The sequence below is a fragment of the Misgurnus anguillicaudatus genome, chromosome 14 (genome assembly GCF_027580225.2).
Source record: "Misgurnus anguillicaudatus chromosome 14, ASM2758022v2, whole genome shotgun sequence".
Classification (NCBI taxonomy): domain Eukaryota; kingdom Metazoa; phylum Chordata; class Actinopteri; order Cypriniformes; family Cobitidae; genus Misgurnus; species Misgurnus anguillicaudatus.
In genome coordinates, this window is record NC_073350.2 from 24,649,979 (window position 1) to 24,669,299 (window position 19,321).

The 19,321-nt window shown below is 38.0% G+C and overlaps 1 protein-coding gene across 4 annotated transcripts in view; it reads right to left on the reverse strand.

Moving 5' to 3' along the window:
• Positions 1–523: 523 nt before the first annotated feature.
• The window catches only part of arhgef10la (Rho guanine nucleotide exchange factor (GEF) 10-like a), a 161,842-nt gene continuing 143,044 nt past the window's right edge, over positions 524–19,321 (reverse strand). For all 4 annotated transcript variants that reach the window (XM_055183277.2, XM_055183279.2, XM_055183278.2 and 1 more), the window contains 3 exons: positions 7,441–7,612; positions 4,233–4,355; positions 524–1,927 (listed from right to left, as the gene is read on the reverse strand). In XM_055183277.2, the coding sequence (XP_055039252.2) occupies positions 1,395–1,927; positions 4,233–4,355; positions 7,441–7,612 (828 nt within the window). In that variant the 3' untranslated portion in view covers positions 524–1,394. The remainder of the gene's footprint in view (positions 1,928–4,232; positions 4,356–7,440; positions 7,613–19,321) is intronic.

Here is a 19,321-nt window from a genome sequence, read left to right on the forward strand (position 1 = left end):
CCTGTGACTTATGAGTGGTTTTGTGGTCCAGGGCCACAAATGTCTTCAGGACACTTAAAATATATGACACAAGTCAAGTGGAGTTATTATTTAATTTTTAAGCTTAAAGGGTTTTTTGGTAACTACTGTATGGGAGTGGATGGTGACTGAGGTTTGGGTTTTGAAGAACAATGAAGGTCATTAGGGGTTCAAATAACATGAGGGTGAGTAAATAATAATAAAGTTTTAAATTTTGGGTGAACTTTCCATTTAAGACAAAAGCTTGCAGTACCAAATTCATGATAGTGCTTGCAGACAACTTATACATTCTGTACATTCGTAATGTTACACGCTGTGAAAAATGAATGATGACAACAGTGGTGAGGTATAAAAAAATAAAACATTATATATTGTTAAAGAAACTATTTCTGAAGCATCTGGATTTTAATGTTAATATTATTTATTAGTTTCCTCAAAGTATCTATTCTGTTTGCTCAGTAAAGGCTCAGTAACATCTGCAAAGGTAGGTAATTGTTCATTAAACTCATATATTGAAAGTATATTTATTCATTAATGTATTATTCATTTGTTTGTACCAAAAAGCAACAATCTATTCCCTTTTACACCATATAATAAAATTCCTGGCACAAATCTTTATGGTCGACTGTTGCATTTGTTAAAAATGGATCTGAATAACTCTTCAACAAAACCAATTGAACCTCAAAAGCCTCCACAACGTTTCTGTAATTAGCGATGCTTGTATTTTTCTAACACCAGCTGCTAATGAATCTGCTTGTTAAGTAACAGAGATTTAAGTGGATGTTTCAAACAGCTAACATATGGTGAAAATGTTTCCTGGTCACGTCCGACAAAAAAAGAGGTGTCCAGTAAAAGAGTTTTAATAAGGTTTTACAATCCCCATCAAAGAAGTGTAGGCCCTGTCAAACATTTTAAAACCGTTTCATGAGCTTTTAACACTCGCCCCGTTCTGTCCTGCCCAGACTTGACTTTTAACAAGAATTGCGTGTTCACATTATCAAGAGTCACGGGGTGAGAAGAAAATCTCAAGGAAGTGTAGAAAGCCCCATTCACTTTGCTTTTCGCCTTCTGCTGATATGATTTCTTCAGACCCTCGGGAATATAAAGACCCCTCAGCTGCTCCGTGGCGTGGTGAATTCCAAAGTGAAGAAAATCATTCACAAAAGGTTGACCTGACTGCGGCCCGCAAGGAAATATGCAGTTTGAACAGTCAAGCTTTTGATGACGTTGAACTCTGCTGTCTGAGATGTTAAATACGTGAATCACAAATCTTGCTTTCTTGGTATCCCCAGATATTCATTCTCTATAATAATGATGAAATGTAAAATCCTGAGACTCATTTTGTACCACACACATAAAGTTAACATCACTCTTGCTCAAACAGCGAGAGGGAGCTGCCATATCATAAGCGTGTTTTCTGTTGTGACAACCTGTGAACCTTCCCTCAGTCTGCGAAAACCCTTTCCCCCCGAGATGACGCCCACAGAGGTAACCCGGTCCCTCCTCGCCCCGTCTCTTTCACAGGGTCGTCCCTTGACCCACATATCTGGGTCGTCGCTGAGTTCGTAAATCGATCCGTCTTCCATGATGTGTTCCAGTGACTCTAAAGACGAATCCGAGGCTTCGTCCCCTCGTGCGGTTAACGGTCGCCCAGGCAACCCCGAGGTGGAACGGAGGCGGTACTGTAGCAACAAGCCCCGTCCCTTTGCTTTACCATCAATGTGGGCAGACACGCAGGGCTGCTGGAGAGACTCCTGGGAGGAATCGCTGCGCTCCTCTGCACCGCAAGCAGAATCAGGCCCTTCCACGACAGAATCTCGCTTTAGAAGATTCGGTGACAGAGTACTGGAAATAGCAACTAAGAAATCCACAGGTCCACAGTGAGAGTTGAGAGACATCATCACTTTACCTGTACCACAGTAAACATGTAGGAATCAGTAAATACGCATTTAAAGTGTGAAATAAAATCAAGATTGATAATTAATCACAATTTTGCAATAACATATACGGAACTGAGAAACACACATACATGACTGTCACCTTTACTCTTTCTCTTGGTAACAAAATTTGACAGTAACAGAATTGACACTGACTAATTTGGATATCAGGAAATTGACATTTTTACAGAAAATATTGTTATGGTTTTACATTAGCCTATCTTGTGATCCATGAGAATAGGCAAAAAAAATTATTCAAATAATTAAACATGTAAACATTTGAAAAAATTACTCTGGACACCACATGTAGCTGCAATAGAGTGCCGCAGGGATGAGGTATTTTGTATGACGACTAGGGCTGGGCAAAAAAAATAGATTTTTCAAATAATCGTTTTTTTTTTACATGGTCGATTCAAAATCGATTCTCAAAGGCAACGAATAGTGTTTTTTATATTTATTTCCGCACCCTCTTTTTTTGCCTTGCGCGATGTTATCAAGGAGCGAGAGGTGAGCCTGTCATTCATTCATTCATTCATTCAGTCTATATTCTAATATAATATAATATATATAATATTTTAATATAATATAATATAATATAATTAGGGCTGTCAAAAGATTAATCGCGATTAATCACATCCAAAATAAAAGTTTGTGTTTACATAACGTGTGTGTGTACAATGTATAATTATTATTTATATATAAAAACACACCCAATCATGTTTATATTTATATATAAAATATTTATATTTATATATAATATAAATTATATAAATGTATATACAGTATATAAATGCAAATATTTCTTAAATATATACCTAAATGTGTGTATTTATATATACATAATATTTACACACAGTACACACACATATGTTATGTAAACACAAACTTTTATTTTGGATGCGATTAATCGCGATTAATCTTTTGACAGCCCTAAATATAATATAATATAATATAATATAATATAATATAATATAATATAATATAATATAATATAATATAATATAATATAATATAATGTTCTATTTAATCTATATTCATTGAGTTGAATCAAGAATCAAGTATAAAAATCGACCTGAGAATCGGAATCGAAAATCAAACCGAGAATCGATTTAATACCTTGTGAATTGAAATCGAATCGATCTGGAACATCTGAATCGATACCCAGCCCTAATGACGACCCCAGAAGTTAGCTGGACACTGGTTCCCTCGCTAAAAAGCCCATCAGTTTTTCCCATGGACTTTTACATTATTGCAAAAAATAAGTTCAACAAAAGTTTATGTCGTATAAACTTTTGTTAAACACAGAGCTTATTTTTTGCATTAATCCAAAGGTCTATGGGAAAAAAAATTAGCAAAAATGTTTAGCTTCTTTTTAGGACTAACTTCCGAGGTTGGCCTACAAAAATATGTCATTCCTGCGGCAGTTTATATTACCACTGTGTCTATTACATTCCAACAAATGCAAAACTAAGGAGTGCCATAAAGTCCTCTGACAGCAATGTGAAAGATTGAAAGCACTGCCAGGGCACGTGAAAGCTATAAAAATGTAAGTTATTTTATCAAATATTTATTTTTGAACTCTTCATAAATGCATGTTAAACATTAGTACTGTACGTGTTTTTCAAAATATGTAAAAACTTGCTTGCTTTGTAGTATTTAAAATCTGAAAAAATTTCACTTTGACCATTTTCATTTGCAGAAAAAATGCTAATATATATATATATATTTTTGGAATTCGGAAAAATGTTTCAATGCCTAAACACATACCCATAAATAGTAAAAAAAAAAATCAAAACAATTTCAGAGTGGTCTTTTGCAGAGCTGTGTATCTCGGCTGCTAATTCCCTTAAAGGAACAGTATGTAGGATTGTGGCCAAAACTGGTATTGCAATCACAAACCTTGTGGCTAAAACTGGTACTGCAATCCCACAACTTGTGGCCAATACACAAAATGACAACATAAACATCAATTCAGGGCTGCAACTCCACTTTTTAAATGTCAATATCCTGGCCAGACCACTGTTGTCAGTGATATAAGTATTTGAAATGAAAATGATTTCTTAATGTCTAGTGACATATCAGGGCCATTTTATGATTAATTGATATAAATGTTTTACATACTGTTCCTTTAAATTTTTAAAAATCCAGTACACAGCTTTGGAAGGTATGAGGTTGATAAAACATTCAATAAATAAAACTATATTATTTAAATGTTTTAGTTGCTATCATAATGGAGGAAACTAAAGGAAAAGGCCCTTGTAACCCCCATGTCCATACCTGTAATTTTGGGGATACCCTCCAGTTTGGGCACAGGCAAGGTGATGATAATACCCTGGGCTGTACCTACCCACAACAACCCCTGGCAAATCAGTAGACTTGTTACTCGCAGGCTCTTTTGATCTTTAAAAGACAAAAAAAGTTATTGATCACAAAAAACTCTTTTTATTCACTCTTCACTGAGTAATTATTACAACTTGCTTTAATTGATTTACTGTATTTTTTATCCTTTAGAAAGATAAAAATAATTCTGGACATCAGTCTGCTTTTATCTACATTAATTGTTTCTTAGGAGAGACTTAAATTAAAGTCAACATACTGCTAATTATCTTGTCCTCGCTATTGTTTTTCTCACATTGGTTTACGTAACTGGTCAATTATAGCAGTGCGTGTGTATAACATGTGGTAAAGACTTTAAGGTTCAGGTATAAAAACATTAAGATTGCTGATTATAAAGAAAGCATTCAAATGACTATTCACAGAATTCAAATCCCTGATCATGGATCTTCATGTCTGGGTGAGGGTCACAAACTGAAATTATGATGAATGACTGCCAAGCCTGTAATTGATTTCTGTCTTTAGGTTAAGCGTTTGATGTGTAAATGAAATATCCGCAGCATGAAAGTTATTCTGCAGAAGGTCATGTAAAAGCAATAGAGTAAGAAATTCTTTGAAAATGTCAGCTACTGCCAAACATTTATCATTATTCTTTGCTAGTTCAAAAATGGTCGCTCTAATAATGAACTGTCACAAAAATCAGCATCTGTATAAGTTGTTCATGTAAATATGTAGATGCTGTATAATGTAGATGCAGTTTTTTTTTACTTCTATAGTAGGAAAAAATAGTATTGAAGTCTTTGGGTCTCATTCACTAAGCATGTGTACGCAAAAATTTGTGTGTGAGAAGTGCGTACGAATGTTTTCAAGAAACAAATCGTGATTCAACAAAAACTTTCATATCAAAATTTCTTCTAAATGTATGCAAAAATTCAAGAAAACCTAAAACCACTTATACGCAATAATCACGTACGCTATAATCAAATACTAGGCTACAATTATAATGTTTATAATAATGTTGATATATAACATTTACATGATTATATTTTAGATTATAATATTTTCTGTATTATATATTATTATTATACATGATATTATTATTACTTTTTAAATCTCTATATGAAAGCGTCTGCTTAATGCCTAATGTAAACGTCATGTAAATGTAATGAGAAGTCCAAAAAGTTTGTTTTATTTTAGATACAGATGCACGCCTCTGTCATATTAATTTAATGTCATATTTGTTAACGCATTCAATACTTCTTTAATGTTACTCCGGTCGGAGGACAGCACTGGCTTCCTCCAGCGAGAGCAAAACCTCCCAAATAAAAAAATTCAAAGCAAAACAAAACTTTACCGATGATAAATATGATCTTGAATTTCGTTTCGAGCTCTTTTGATTCCATGACAAACTGCTCAAAAATTTTCTGTGGACCTGCTCTGCGCTGCAGAAATCCCTTATTTGAAGCTGGTTTGGGCGTGTTTTATGCAAATTACCAACCTTGTGCCCACGGCCGTTCATGTAGAACACTACAAATTCATTAATGTAAGAACAAGTATAAGAACAAACCCATGTGCGTACGCACGTGTTGTGAATTATGCGGAAAGTTTTCGTGAAAAGTTCAAGTATGCGTATAAATACGAAAAACATACGCAATTATTAGTAAATGAGACCCAATGTTTGGTTACCTTTGTACAGGTTTGGAACAACTTAAGGTTAAGTAAATGATGACAGAATTTAAATTTTGGGGTGAACTATCCCTTTAATTTATCAGCCATCACCTATTTAAGACCACTGATGTGTAAAAATCACATCAATTTTCATCGGACGCACGTGCGATGAAAACGTTGTTTATTTTGCTTGTTATTCAGAAATAAACTATTATTCATAAATTCTTCCATGAAAGCCGTTTGTTTATGTTGTTACTCCTGAAACCGTCTATATGGGATGTATGTGTATTAGCATATTCAGGAGAACTGACAGTAAGGGAAAGAAGCATCTGCCAAAGCTTATTTTTGCTTGTATGCTCTGTAGACTGTGAAGCTTTCTTCCATTACCTGGAAGTGCAGTTCAGCAAACCTGCACTACAGATCTAAATGCATCTGCATGTCTAAGTTCGACAATAGCCTGAGGGTCACTGAACTTTCTAGACATCATAGCCACAACACTGGCCGTTTCGGCTTTGAATGTCTTTAAAAACACAGCTTTAACTTTAATCCACAGGTCTCCCGTTTTCGCAAATTGTGAGGCGGTGTTTTTCTCTTTGTTTCTCGAGTCCTCTAATAAAACCGAGATGTAGCAGGAAACCAGTTGACATTAACGTGCTCTGGCCAGTTCCTGAAGTCTGATATAGCGCTTTGGGTTTTTGTACTGCCGCCGCCTTTTCATTCCACTTGATGGCAATTGTCTGCGACAACAGGAGATTCATGTTTTTTTGGTTAAACGCGGACATTGAGTTCAAGTGAAATCAAACGTTATCAGACAGTCTGAAGAGTTATTCTGCTCCGGAGAATTCTGCAAGCTACTGAAGCAATGCCACCCATATTTCTCTTTATATCGCCGGATGTGTGACATTGAATTGCACTGAAGTGACAATTTGCTCTGCAGATATTAGACCATTTACAAAGCACGCTTGTCGGTGTCCTGGCTTATATAATGAGTGTTTACACAAGCTCCTTTCACAGACAGGGAGCAAAGACACTGGCTTTGGTTGATAATTATTTCATCTAACTGTAGGGGGGATGGAGCATAACAAATTTGAAAAGACAGCAAAATGTGAGAGCCCCAGAGGGAGATAAAGGTGAATTCAAAGGAAAGTTAAAAATAAGGGTCGGATAAAGAAAAATGGCAAATGCTGGCACATGCCATGGCTGCTGGAATCATGACAAAAGCATTGCCATGGCAACATTCAGAACAGAAAGCTTTGTCTGTGGCATTGTGCCGATATGTGACTTTTCTGCCCTTAATCCCCCAGCTCCATTTCTGCTCAGCGGGGTCTTAAGTTAGCTACTTATTCACGGTCTGTCCCAGGAGAGCAATACAGGAACCATTTATGGAGAACTTCATCATTACCTTTGTATCATATTAAGGAAAGATTCAAAAAGAAGATCGAGCATGTGAATTTTGTATTTTCAGATGAAAACAGATACTCACTTGGGTTGTGAAAAGAGGCAGGTGTGGATATGTTGATCTCCTGTAGGTGCTCCAATGTCTCGGTATGAAACAGTCGTATAGAGGAACCCTCTGAGAAGGCCATCCACACACCACCTCCAGCTCGCACCATTTGGGCCACGCTCATCATTGGATCCTGGTGGACCTCAAATCTCTGAAACATAACAGGTCAATGAAATTCAAGTTTGAGAGACTTAAGATACATTCACATTACAAAGGACTAGCATTGATTTCAATGGAAGCTTGGCGGCATCCGGCGACAAGAGCATCAGTGACTGTTGGTGGCTGGATGGGCGTGTCCAGTTGCACGACAAAGTTGAGAAATATTTAACTTTATGCAAATTATGGGCGACTTTCGGGAGCGGCTACCAATGAGAACGAAGCAAGGGTAGTTTACGTCATCTGTCTCTCGCCAGTTACTGGAGTGGATGTTACTCATTTGTTTATGACAACCAGATATAGAAATGCCTCTTTTGAAAGAAACGAGCGACACACAGCGACAAAGTCGCTTATAATGTGAATGTACCTTTAAGGGTTCCTTATAGTTTCAGAGTTAAGTTTTAAATAAGAAAACATCCAAACTCTTTGGTTATTTTTGAGCGTGATGCTAATGGTCTAATCATATTCAATGGATTGTGCTAAGCTATGCTAAAAGTGCTAACGCCAGACCCGGAGATCAGCAGAATGGATTCCAAAATGGTAAGAATCAAATGTTTAACTCTAGGGGAGCTGGAAAACAAACATATTTTTTAAAAAGTGGAGTGCCCCTTTAATAAACTCAGTCTCTTGAGCAGTGCAAACACTGTCCTGTGAGCCGCCACTGTTGTTTTGGTTTACTTGCGCATGCTTGTAGACTGAATTAACACATGCGCATGACATCACCGTTATACTCATTTTCATTCACTCATTTATGTTAAAACAATGTAGGGAATAGTGAATGAGGGTATAGGGGGCTATTTTGGACACAACCATTCTGTTGCTGCACTGATGCGCTCATTCTTCATTCATAGTTTGCCTACTCCGACAATGTTTTCTTGAAGAGACAATCGTAACCTCTAATATAAAATCCAATTAAGATTTCATTAAAGATTTTGTTTAAGAAACCAAGCAAGACCTAGCAGACCTCAGAACAAATAAAAGCACAAATGTGCCATTAACATTCCTCTCCCATAATAATGGTCATTCATTTCAAAAGGCAGCCACACAGCTTAACTAATGGGTTAAATGCTGAATCTGGAAACCTTGAGACCAATAAAAATCAATAAGCAGGAACAAACTGAAACACAGTTTGGCACAGAACTCAATAAAAGGATGGCAAAACAAACAGTTACAAAACTCAATCTCAATTCATATCTGCCCTTCTTTCCTTCGCTTTCTCCATTACCACACAAATAGAATATTGAACTATAATAACAAAGCGCCCTTTGCTAATGTATCTGGCTTTTCTAGTCACATCTGCAAGGACTCCTCGAGCATGAGGGACAGTGAGCGTCCAGCCACTTAAAGTGGTACTGTACCTTAAGTTTGAAGTTGTGAACAGACTACCATAAATGAGATGCTGTTTAGAGCGTCTGACAGCTTGTTTCCATGGATCTGTCTTTAATCCTATTTCGTGTTATTGCTGGGAGCCAGGATACCATGCTTGGATCCGGTACAGATCATTTTCACGTTATTGGGAGCTAGTTGTGAAGTTCACATTGCTGCAAGAACTCCAATGATGAGACACCTGTGTTACAGGCAATTTAAGGTCATTTGTATCCCTTTATTCTTAGGAGTACATAGTGTGCCTGCTAGGTCCAAAGTTTCTCTCTGTGAAAAAGTTCAGTGCTTATTTGTGGTAGGCTGTATAGGCAGAGATAATGTTTGCGTTTCTGCGTCGTCAAGTCAGGTCATATTTATTTATATAGCACTTTTTTACAATGTTTCATTGCTTCAAAGCAGCTTTACAAGAAAGACGTGCACAATTCTTAAATAAATAGTATAGGTGTATAATACAAGCTATAGTATTATTGCACATTTCATTGTCCTCATAAATAGATTATGATTAGATTATATTCATTGGCAATAATGTAGCATCATATTAAACTAGACATGCTTTAACATCTTACATAAAAATGGCCCTTATATAAGAGCAAGAGTTTGATATTACACAAGGAATTTGCAATATATCACGAACATCATCAAGTGCAACCCAGCACTGCACACCTACAAAATTGAAACAGTGATGGGCGTGGGGCGGCACAGTGGGTAGCATTGTTGCTTCACAGCAAAAAGGTCCCCGGTTTGAGCCCCCGCTATAGGTCAGGTGCTCTTTCTGTGTGGAGTTTTCATGTTCTCTCTGTGTCAGCGTGGGTTTACTCCGGGTACCCCAGTTTCCTCCAACAGGTCAAAATGTCACAGGGTGACTTCGGGCGGAACCAAAAATGGAGAGGAGAGGTTCCGCCCGGACATTTTTTTTATGCACCAGTTTACTTCCTGGTTTCCAGGGCAACGTTATCAGGGCTTTACGAGCCACAGGTGTGAATCATCAAGAAAGCAAACTGTGATTGGAGGCTGGGGGTTGATGAGACACATAAAAGGCCCAAGGAAAGCACAAACAAAGAGAGTTGTTTTGGGCACGAGCTCCATTGCTGCTTAGGGCAGAAAAATTCACACGCTCCGTCCTTGGAGGAGCCGGAGGGCGCCGTTGATCCACGGAGTGCTTATAGCAAGAGGAAAGAGTGCGGCAGCCAAGAGAGGCGAAAAGGACGGAGCTGTGATATTTAAAGGAGCACTGCACCACGAGGACGCTTTTGTGTGCTTAGTGTGTGAGTTGAGGTGCGGAGCTGTGCTCGTCCGTTACACATCAGAAGCTGGTTGTACTTTCTCTCTCTCTCTCTCTCGTGTAGTTCGCAGTGGATGTCGGAGTAAGAGGAAACCCTGTGGGTAGAAGGAAACATCGGTATATGTGACACATTCAGAGAAACCAAGGAAGAAGGAAACGAAACAGTTTTGCAAAACATTCACCAAGCGGACCGCTGTGAGTATTAGCCCTGGATTTGAATGAAGTGTAACCACTAACCTGTGTATTATTGAACACCTCCAGGAAGAGGAGGGCGGCCCTACCCCTGATCTAGCGTGGTAGGTGAGCCGCAGTAATAGTTGCACTCAGCAGCCATAGCAGCAGAGCTAAATACTCCGGCCGTATTGTCATCGCCCCCATCCAACCTCAGCGAAGTGGAAGACGTCGGGCGTCTCGTGTGTACACCTGTAGTATGGTGGGTGAGTCCATGTAAATTGAAAACCTTTCACGTTGAAGTGGTGCTGTGTATTTGCTGTGGGTTGCTGTGCAAGTGCTGTGTGTCTTGTCAGACGTACCCCGCATCATCCCTTCTACTGAGGAAGAGACGGAGAGGCTGACGGTCGTGAGTAACATCATTTATTGTACGCTATGGGCGATTCGAGTGTGGAGTGACGGTGTGGGCTTTGGAAGTCGCCCCCGTCTGTGTGTCGACGGTTTCAGAGTGTGGCGGTAAAGACTTGGAAGCTGGCAGCACGTGTGTGAGTACAACTACGGGCCTGTATATTGCTACTTTACCTGTGTGTTTTCCCTTGTGGCAGAGTGAGAGGCGAAGGAGTTCCGCCGCCCCGTGGTCTCTACCAAAGGGCGCCCCTGTCCGGTATCCGATCGCCCTACGGGCATTGAGGATAGGGCAGCGCTCGGCCCGGTGAGACGGTGTGACGGTTCGCCCCCCTGCTGATCAGCGCATTCGCCGAGAGGGTTTTTGCCCCCGGCGCCTCCTGGAGAAACCCTCGCCGTTGCCTTTCTGTGCCGGCCAGCTGTCGTAAGCCGCTCCCGTGTATCGTCGACCAAAACACTGTACAGCGAGCAGAGGAAAAGCTGCACTTACTCAGAGTTGTAAACAGCAGAGAGGTGAGAAGTGTCCAAGTTACACTAACCGTGTTGTTGTGTTCAAGCTACCTGTGAAGAAAGAGAGAACGAGAGTGAACGTCAGGAGAACGAACTGCGGACAGTCATACATACCCAGAGCTGTAAACAGCAGAGAGGTGAGAAGTATCCAAGTTACACTAACCGTGTTGTTGTGTTCAAACTACCTGTGAAGAAAGAGAGAACGAGAGTGAACGTCAGGAGAACGAACTGCGGACAGTCATACATACCCAGAGCTGTAAACAGCAGAGAGGTGAGAAGTATCCAAGTTACACTAACCGTGTTGTTGTGTCCAAGCTACCTGTGAAGAAAGAGAGAACGAGAGTGAACGTCAGGAGAACGAACTGCGGACAGTCATACATACCCAGAGCTGTAAACAGCAGAGAGGTGAGAAGTATCCAAGTTGCACTAACCGTGTTGTTGTGTCCAAGCTACCTGTGAAGAAAGAGAGAACGAGAGTGAACGTCAGGAGGACGAACTGCGGACAGTCATACATACCCAGAGCTGTAAACAGCAGAGAGTTGCTGTCTGTAGGAAGAGGAAGTTTAGTTTTAATTGCCCCTTCCCCATTCCCCAAGTTATTTTTAAATATTTAAATAAAGTTTGTTTTAATACTTACCTGCTCTCGTGTTGTGTGGTCATTGGGTTGGCTTTGGGGACCTCCTCGAGGTGGACGTTGAGAAGGGGCGTGGCTTTAGGTTTAGCAGCCAGCCCCTAGCCGTGACAAAAACATGCAGGTTAGGTACATTGGAGACGACAAATCGGCCCTCCCCCAACATGGATCAACTTGTTTATGAAATAACCAATTCTCTCATATATAACAGTATATACTGGAATGGTGTTAAGAATAAACAAACAAAATGCTAAGTTAATGTTAGCAGTCTCCCAGCAAGCAAGCCAACAGGGTGACAGAACCACCAAAGGAACCAAAACTCTACAGTTGGGCCAAAAGGACCAAAAGGTGAGGTATTTGACTTCCTGCGAAATCCCGGGTTTTAGTGTCCAACAATTTTAGGTCACCCTCTGATGAAAAAGATCAGCAGAGGGCAACGGTTACCTCTCATAACTGTTGGTAATTTAGACACTAGTCACACTGTATGAACTGTGTGTATGTTTGTAATTACTGTATTGGCACAGATACAGAAAAAACAACGATCTCACTAAAATTCTAAATATTTAAATACGTAAATATTTTACGAGTTGGCTAATTCGTATTAATTCATATGACCAGATTCGTAGATTTCTGTAAAATTTGCCTTGACCCTGTGACATCGGGCTTAGGGGATTGGGTTTCGTTATTGTTTTTTTTTTTCATGAGAATCATATGTTTTTGCATGATTAGCTTCGTATGAGTTCATACGAATTAGCCAACTCGTAAAATATGCACTTCAAAAAATTATTTTCAAAAAACATTTTCTTAGTATTTTTGTCTTGTTTTCAGTAAAAATATCAAAACATTCTTAAATTAAGATGCTTTTTCTTGATGAGCAAAATGACCCAAGAAAATAAATCTAGTTTTTAGACCAAAAATATCAAATTTAAGTGATTTTGTGCATAAAACAAGCAAAAAAATCTGCCAATGGGGTAAGCAAAAAAAATCTTGAACATTTCTCTCTAACACTAAATTCAAGAAAAATTCAAGAAAAATTTGCTTACCCACTGCAACAAAATGATTTTCAAGAAAAAAATTCTTAGTATTTTTGTCTTGTTTTCAGTAAAAATATCTAAGAATTCTTAAGATGCTTTCTCTTAATGAGCAAAACAACCCAAGAAAATAAGTCAAGTTTTTAGACAAAAAATATCAAATTTAAGTGCATAAAACAAGTAAAATCTGCCAATGGGGTAAGCAAAAAAATCTTGAACATTTTTCTTAAACACAAAATTCAAGAAAAATCACTTAAATTTGATATTTTTGGTCTAAAAACTAGACTTATTTTCATGGGTCATTTTGCTCATCAAGAAAGAGCATACTAATTTAAGAATTTTTAGATATTTTTACTGAAAACAAGTCAAAAATACAAAAATACTAAGATTTTTTTTCTTGAAAATCATTTTTTGCAGTGTACGAATTCTCCTGAGATTGGGCTTTGAAAACATGGTGAAACAGTATAAAATGACCATGTTTACACCTAAATCACAATAGCCTCCAAATGTTCCTTATTTCTCTTGTGATAATTTTAAAATAACTTAATAAAATATTACACAAGCCAAATCAATTAGGAACCACCATCAAACCTACATTAATAAAAATGGTATTAATCCCAAAACATACTACAGTATATGACATAGCAGGTTTGCGTAAATAGAAAAACAAAACAGGAAATACACTACGACATATAAAGACAAAGCAAATCTGTGTTTAATAATGCAGTTAGTGCTGCCCACTGTGCTTAGTTCACTAAATTGGTCCACGACTGCCTCAGAATGGGCTCTCGGTTCTCAACTCTTATGGTTTGTTGGTTTATCTGAGATATTACCATTAAGATTTAGCATAAAACTAAAATCATTAGATTTAAAAAGACACTTAGGACCAAAGCACAGCTCATTTTGATCAGAGGACCTAGAGTACTATAATGTTTAGTTTTTATTAATATTACTTCGCTCGCTGCTAATATCCCAATGGACAACTGTAGAATAAAGTCTTATTAAAGAGATCAATTCATAAAGATTTGTGACTTATTGTCTGAGATCTAAATAATAGTTTAATCTTACACATCAACAAAGTTCACTTTCACCAAATATACACAATTTATCTTCTCTTCCTTCCAGAAAGATGAACAAAAATATTTATGTCCACATTTAATGCACAATTTTCCATATCAACAGGAAGTACAGTAACATTAGAATGCACTCTTAAAAATAAAGGCACTTGATGCCAAAGAAGAATATTTTTTGGCTGTATGGTGCCATAAAGACCTTTAACATCTGAAGAACCCCCTTCTTGTTTCCCAAAAGGTTGTTTGTAGTGGTAAAAAGTTGGAATCTAACGAAACAGTTCTTCTATGGCATCGCCTTGAAACTACTGTATAAATACTAACACAAAGTGCCTTTTTAAAAAGATTGTTCATCCAAAACTGAAAAATATATCATTATTTACTCACCCTCTTGTTGTTCTAAACCTGTATGGGATATTTTGATAAAAGTATTTCTTTATCTACAATGGAAGTCAATGCGTTCCATCAACTGTACAGATACTATAAAATCGTCCTCTGTATGATCTTTTCAAGACTTTTAGTCCTTGCCAAACAATTTTTTTTCAAAGAGCACAGCACGGGTGCCGATTAATATATAGAAACACGTTACGCCTGTTTAAAGAGGCTTCGAACAGCTTTATTTCAAAATGCTGTAATTGGTTTCTAAATCCTCAACATGGCTTATTCCAAACTACAGACTTCAAACACTGAAATCCTTAATCTTCAATGAGTTAAAGTTTTTTGGGGATTCAGCCTTCAGTGTCTGTGGTTTGCATGGTTGAAGAACCTTCCAGAAGATCTCAGGATTGTTTCAACCATCAACCAAAATTTCAGGACATAAATAAATAAATTTCCTTGTTATCTGCATTGAATCCTACAAGTTAAGTTTATTATGTAATCATCATGTAACGCATTACTTTTTAAATGTACACATTAATATTTGAGTTACTTTTTTAAAAAAGTAATGCAAGTTAGTTTTTTAGTTTAATTAAATCGATTAAAAAATATGTACTGAATTAAAGGTGCAATTTGTAAGATATTTGCAGTAAAATGTCCAAAAACCACTAGGCCAGTGTTATATATTTTGTCCAGCTGATTACTATCAATATCTGTAATGTTTTCTACTACTTGTAAATCGTGAGGAAATTTCCATTTAAAACATTGTTACGGGGCAGTGCAGTCTCCTGTCAATGACATTAATATCCATGTGACCCTTTGTCACCGCCTTTACTGACGTAACCCACATGACAACACTGGTCGAGTTCGAAAAAATAAAATGGCGGCCAAGGAAGCAACTGGAGCACAAATTTAGTGTAAATAAACGTATATTTTCACTTTTTACACATTTGAATTGCATTTCTATCGAGAAATTAGTATTGTAGTTTTCAAATATGTGATTAGTTATCACAAAGGCGCTCTCTGTTCATATTTCAAACACGCTGCCTTTGAAGTGCGTCGGAAAGCCTTTCTCTGAGCTGCCTTCAGGCCTCCGAGTTCGAAGTCATGTCCTCATGAGGCAGCGAGGCAACAAGTCCTCACAGTCCTCACAGCCTTGAGGTTTCGGATGCAGCCAGTGTTGTGGACAAATGCGGAACTATGCGATAGCGGCTGTCGGGCTACGCGCTTGCTTATGGACTTATGGATAACTCTTTACCGTCTGCCGCTGGTTGTGTCAGCTCCTGTTAGCGTACGGGCCAATCAAACGAAGAAGAGTTTGGAACAAAACAAGAGAGGATCAATTTGTTGTTGCATTATCTGGATGAAGAAGAGCTTCACGACAACATTTAACTAGACCGAGATTCTGATCCCGCTTGTGTTTTACGCGATGGGTGAGTTGTTTTGATTCGTAACCCTTCAAAAACGTATGCTATTATATTGATCACAACATTAGTGTGTCGATTGTAATCAGCGCGTCTTCCCGGGAATGATATGCACATCAAAGGTATTGTACAGCAATATAAATGGTCATTTTAAGACACTTCACAATAAGATTTGTACAGTCAATACATTATGTGAAAAATCATTGTAGATTGTAAGTTGAAAACTTAATTATGTGCTGTGTTAACCATCGAATTTGGACTAATATAATATCTATGACTGAAATCGTTTTGAACATCACACATATAAACTTACATAATGAAATAAACGATGTCATCAAACGCAACATTTATAAGACTTGATTACCTTATCCATCAACGTGATTTCTCGTTCGCGTCTGATTGATGGCCATCAGCGGTTGAGTTAAAGACTACAAATCCCATAATTCCACGCTGCTTCAGAGCGTCAGTAAACAACATCATTGTTGTTGTTTGATTTGGCGCCATCTATCGGCGCAAATAATACAAACTGCATCTTTAAACTAAACATAGTCACATTATGCACTCTATGCATACACGCCTGTAGGGGAACAGTTTGAGTTAGAAACTGAGATGGCAGGCCAGAGCTCGACATTTTTGTGATGAAATATGCAATTTCTGAACTTTTCAGTCATAAAAAACACATGCAAGGTCTGAAAGAGATCAAGCTTCAGCCAAGAAAAAGTAACACAAAAGTAACTAAAAAGCAACATAAGTATTACTTTCCATGAAAAGTAACAAAGTAATGCATTTAGTTACTTTTTTGTGAGTAACTTAATATTGTAATCCATAACTTTTAAAAGTAACTTTCCCCAGCACTGCTACTTACCTCCTTTTGTTCCCCACCATTATATTTAAATAGTTTGCCATCAAAGCTCACCATGCTGGCATCACGTATGAGGGCCACACATCACGAAGGTTTCAATGACTCGATCAAGTTACTTTGATTTAAAAGTGATTCATAGCAAAGCCTTGTACCAGTGTTTTAGAAAACAATACACCCCCTCCCAACACCTTTTAAAAGTCCTTAAGGAAAGAGGAGCCATTTCATGCCCGATCCTCTAATGAGGCATGAGGGAGTCGAGCGTCTTATCGAGGGTTCGCACGCGGTCCCCTGAGGTCTGTGGTGCTACTGAGGAGCCCTGAGAGCTCGAACACACAGCGACTCTAAGGTTGAGACAGTTTCTCACTTTACACACTAGCAGACAGGGATTAGCACCTGTTTGCGTGCCCTTGCCAAAGGGAGCATCTTTTGTTTGAGAGTGAAGGAGATGACTGAAACTGCCTTTGATGTGTTCTCTCATTTAATTGACTTGTTAGAAGTGGGTGCCTTTGCGCGTGCTCTCTCTCTCTCTCTCTCTCTCTCTCTCTCTCTCTCTCTCTCTCTCTTTCTCTCTCTCTCTGTTTTATTTTATTTCTTCAGAGACAAGACTGAAAGAATGACAAAATCCATAAAATAACTGATGACTGATCATATGACATTGGGGATCACATTCCAACATGTCTGACCCTCTGAAAGCTATGTTTACACCTGCTATTAACATTAAGCCAATACCACCTAAACCAAGAACAAGGCAGGGTGAGACAAGACCAAGACCAGACTGAAGTCTTCTTCATATACTACACCACTATATCACAGCATGAAGGAGAAAGCTGTTCTTTTCAGCAAGCCCCGAACTACCACACGAGGATAATACCTAACCCCTCATTAGTCCAATATAATAGTAGGTGACATGGAAAAGCAGTGCCTTTGAGAGCAGCATGTTTAAACCCTCTCATTTACAGATCGTAGGCCCTTGTAGATCAGAACATCAGAATAATACATGTTTACAAACCATACAAACAATGAGCAGGGCCATTATGCATCTATCCGCTTTTACATCACCGTGCCAAACCGTTCTCATTGTGTAACCGGTTCCATTTTGTGCTGTTATGGTTATATGGGTCATTTTCCGCAACATTGTGTGGCTGAAAATAGCATCCTTTGGAATGTATTGCAAATGTGTCAGTCTTTGCCTTGTTAAGAGTTTACAGACATATGGTGGACGATAGCATTATGGTGGACTTTCATTTATTTTTTGTTTTTAAGACTACTTTTTACTCAATCTGTGTTTACTTTGCTCAAATAATGCACTTTCAAAAGAAAACTTTCAAAAAGAAAACATAACCGTAACCATTCCTTACCATTCTTAGAATGGTTCGGCCCGACGGTGCAAGATCACCTTAAGGGGTCGTGCACACCAAAACTTTTAAACGCAGCTGAAAACGCCTGGAGGTCTCCAACATGGTGCCCTTGGGAGTCTGCTAGTTGCCCGACAAAGCACATTCTATTAATAGCCTTAATTTTAATATTTATTATTACATATTTTTATATTAGCATGTTAACATTTTAAACAATAATAAAATGGTAACACTACAAAATTCTTTACAATTAGTTAATACATTAACTTTCATTAACAAACATAAACACATGGTGAAAAACTATATTGTTCACTGTTTGTTCATGTTAGTTAATGCATACTTAGGTTTACTAATACAACAATGTAAACTGTTACCAATAAAACATATCAACAAGGAAAGTAAAATAAAATTAACAAGTAAAAGAAAAAAGTTTTCAGTAGACTACATCCATCCAGATACTTTTATCCATTATGGTAGCTTTTTATTTTAACTATATAGCTTGTTGAAGTATTAAAATTATTGAGTTATAGCAAACCATTGCATCATTTGTGATATTTTGATATATCTTGCAGCCCTAAATCATACATATTAATATAGATATTATACACTCACCTAAAGGATTATTAGGAACACCTGTTCAATTTCTCATTAATGCAATTATCTAATCAACCAATCACATGGCAGTTGCTTTAATGAATTTAGGTGTGTGGTCCTGGTCAAAACAATCTCCTGAACTCCAAACTGAATGTCAGAATGGAAAAGAAAGGTGATTTAAGCAATTTTGAGCGTGGCATGGTTGTTAGTGCCAGATGGACCGATCTGAGTATTTCACAATCTGCTCAGTTACTGGGATTTTCATGCAGAACCATTTCTAGGGTTTACAAAGAATGGTGTGAAAAGGGAAAAACATCCAGTATGCGGTAGTCCTCTGGGCGAAAATGCCTTGTTGATGCTAGACATCAGAGGAGAATGAGCCGACTGATTCAAGCTAATAGAAGAGCAACTTTGACTGAAATAACCACTCGTTACAACCGAGGTATGCAGCAAAGCATTTGTGAAGCCACAACACACACAACCTTGAGGCAGATGGGCTACAACAGCAGAAGACCCCACCGGGTGCCCAATTTGCACAGAAATTGAACAGTTGAAGACTGGAAAAATGTTCCCTGGTCTGATTAGTCTCGATTTCTGTTGAGACATTCAGA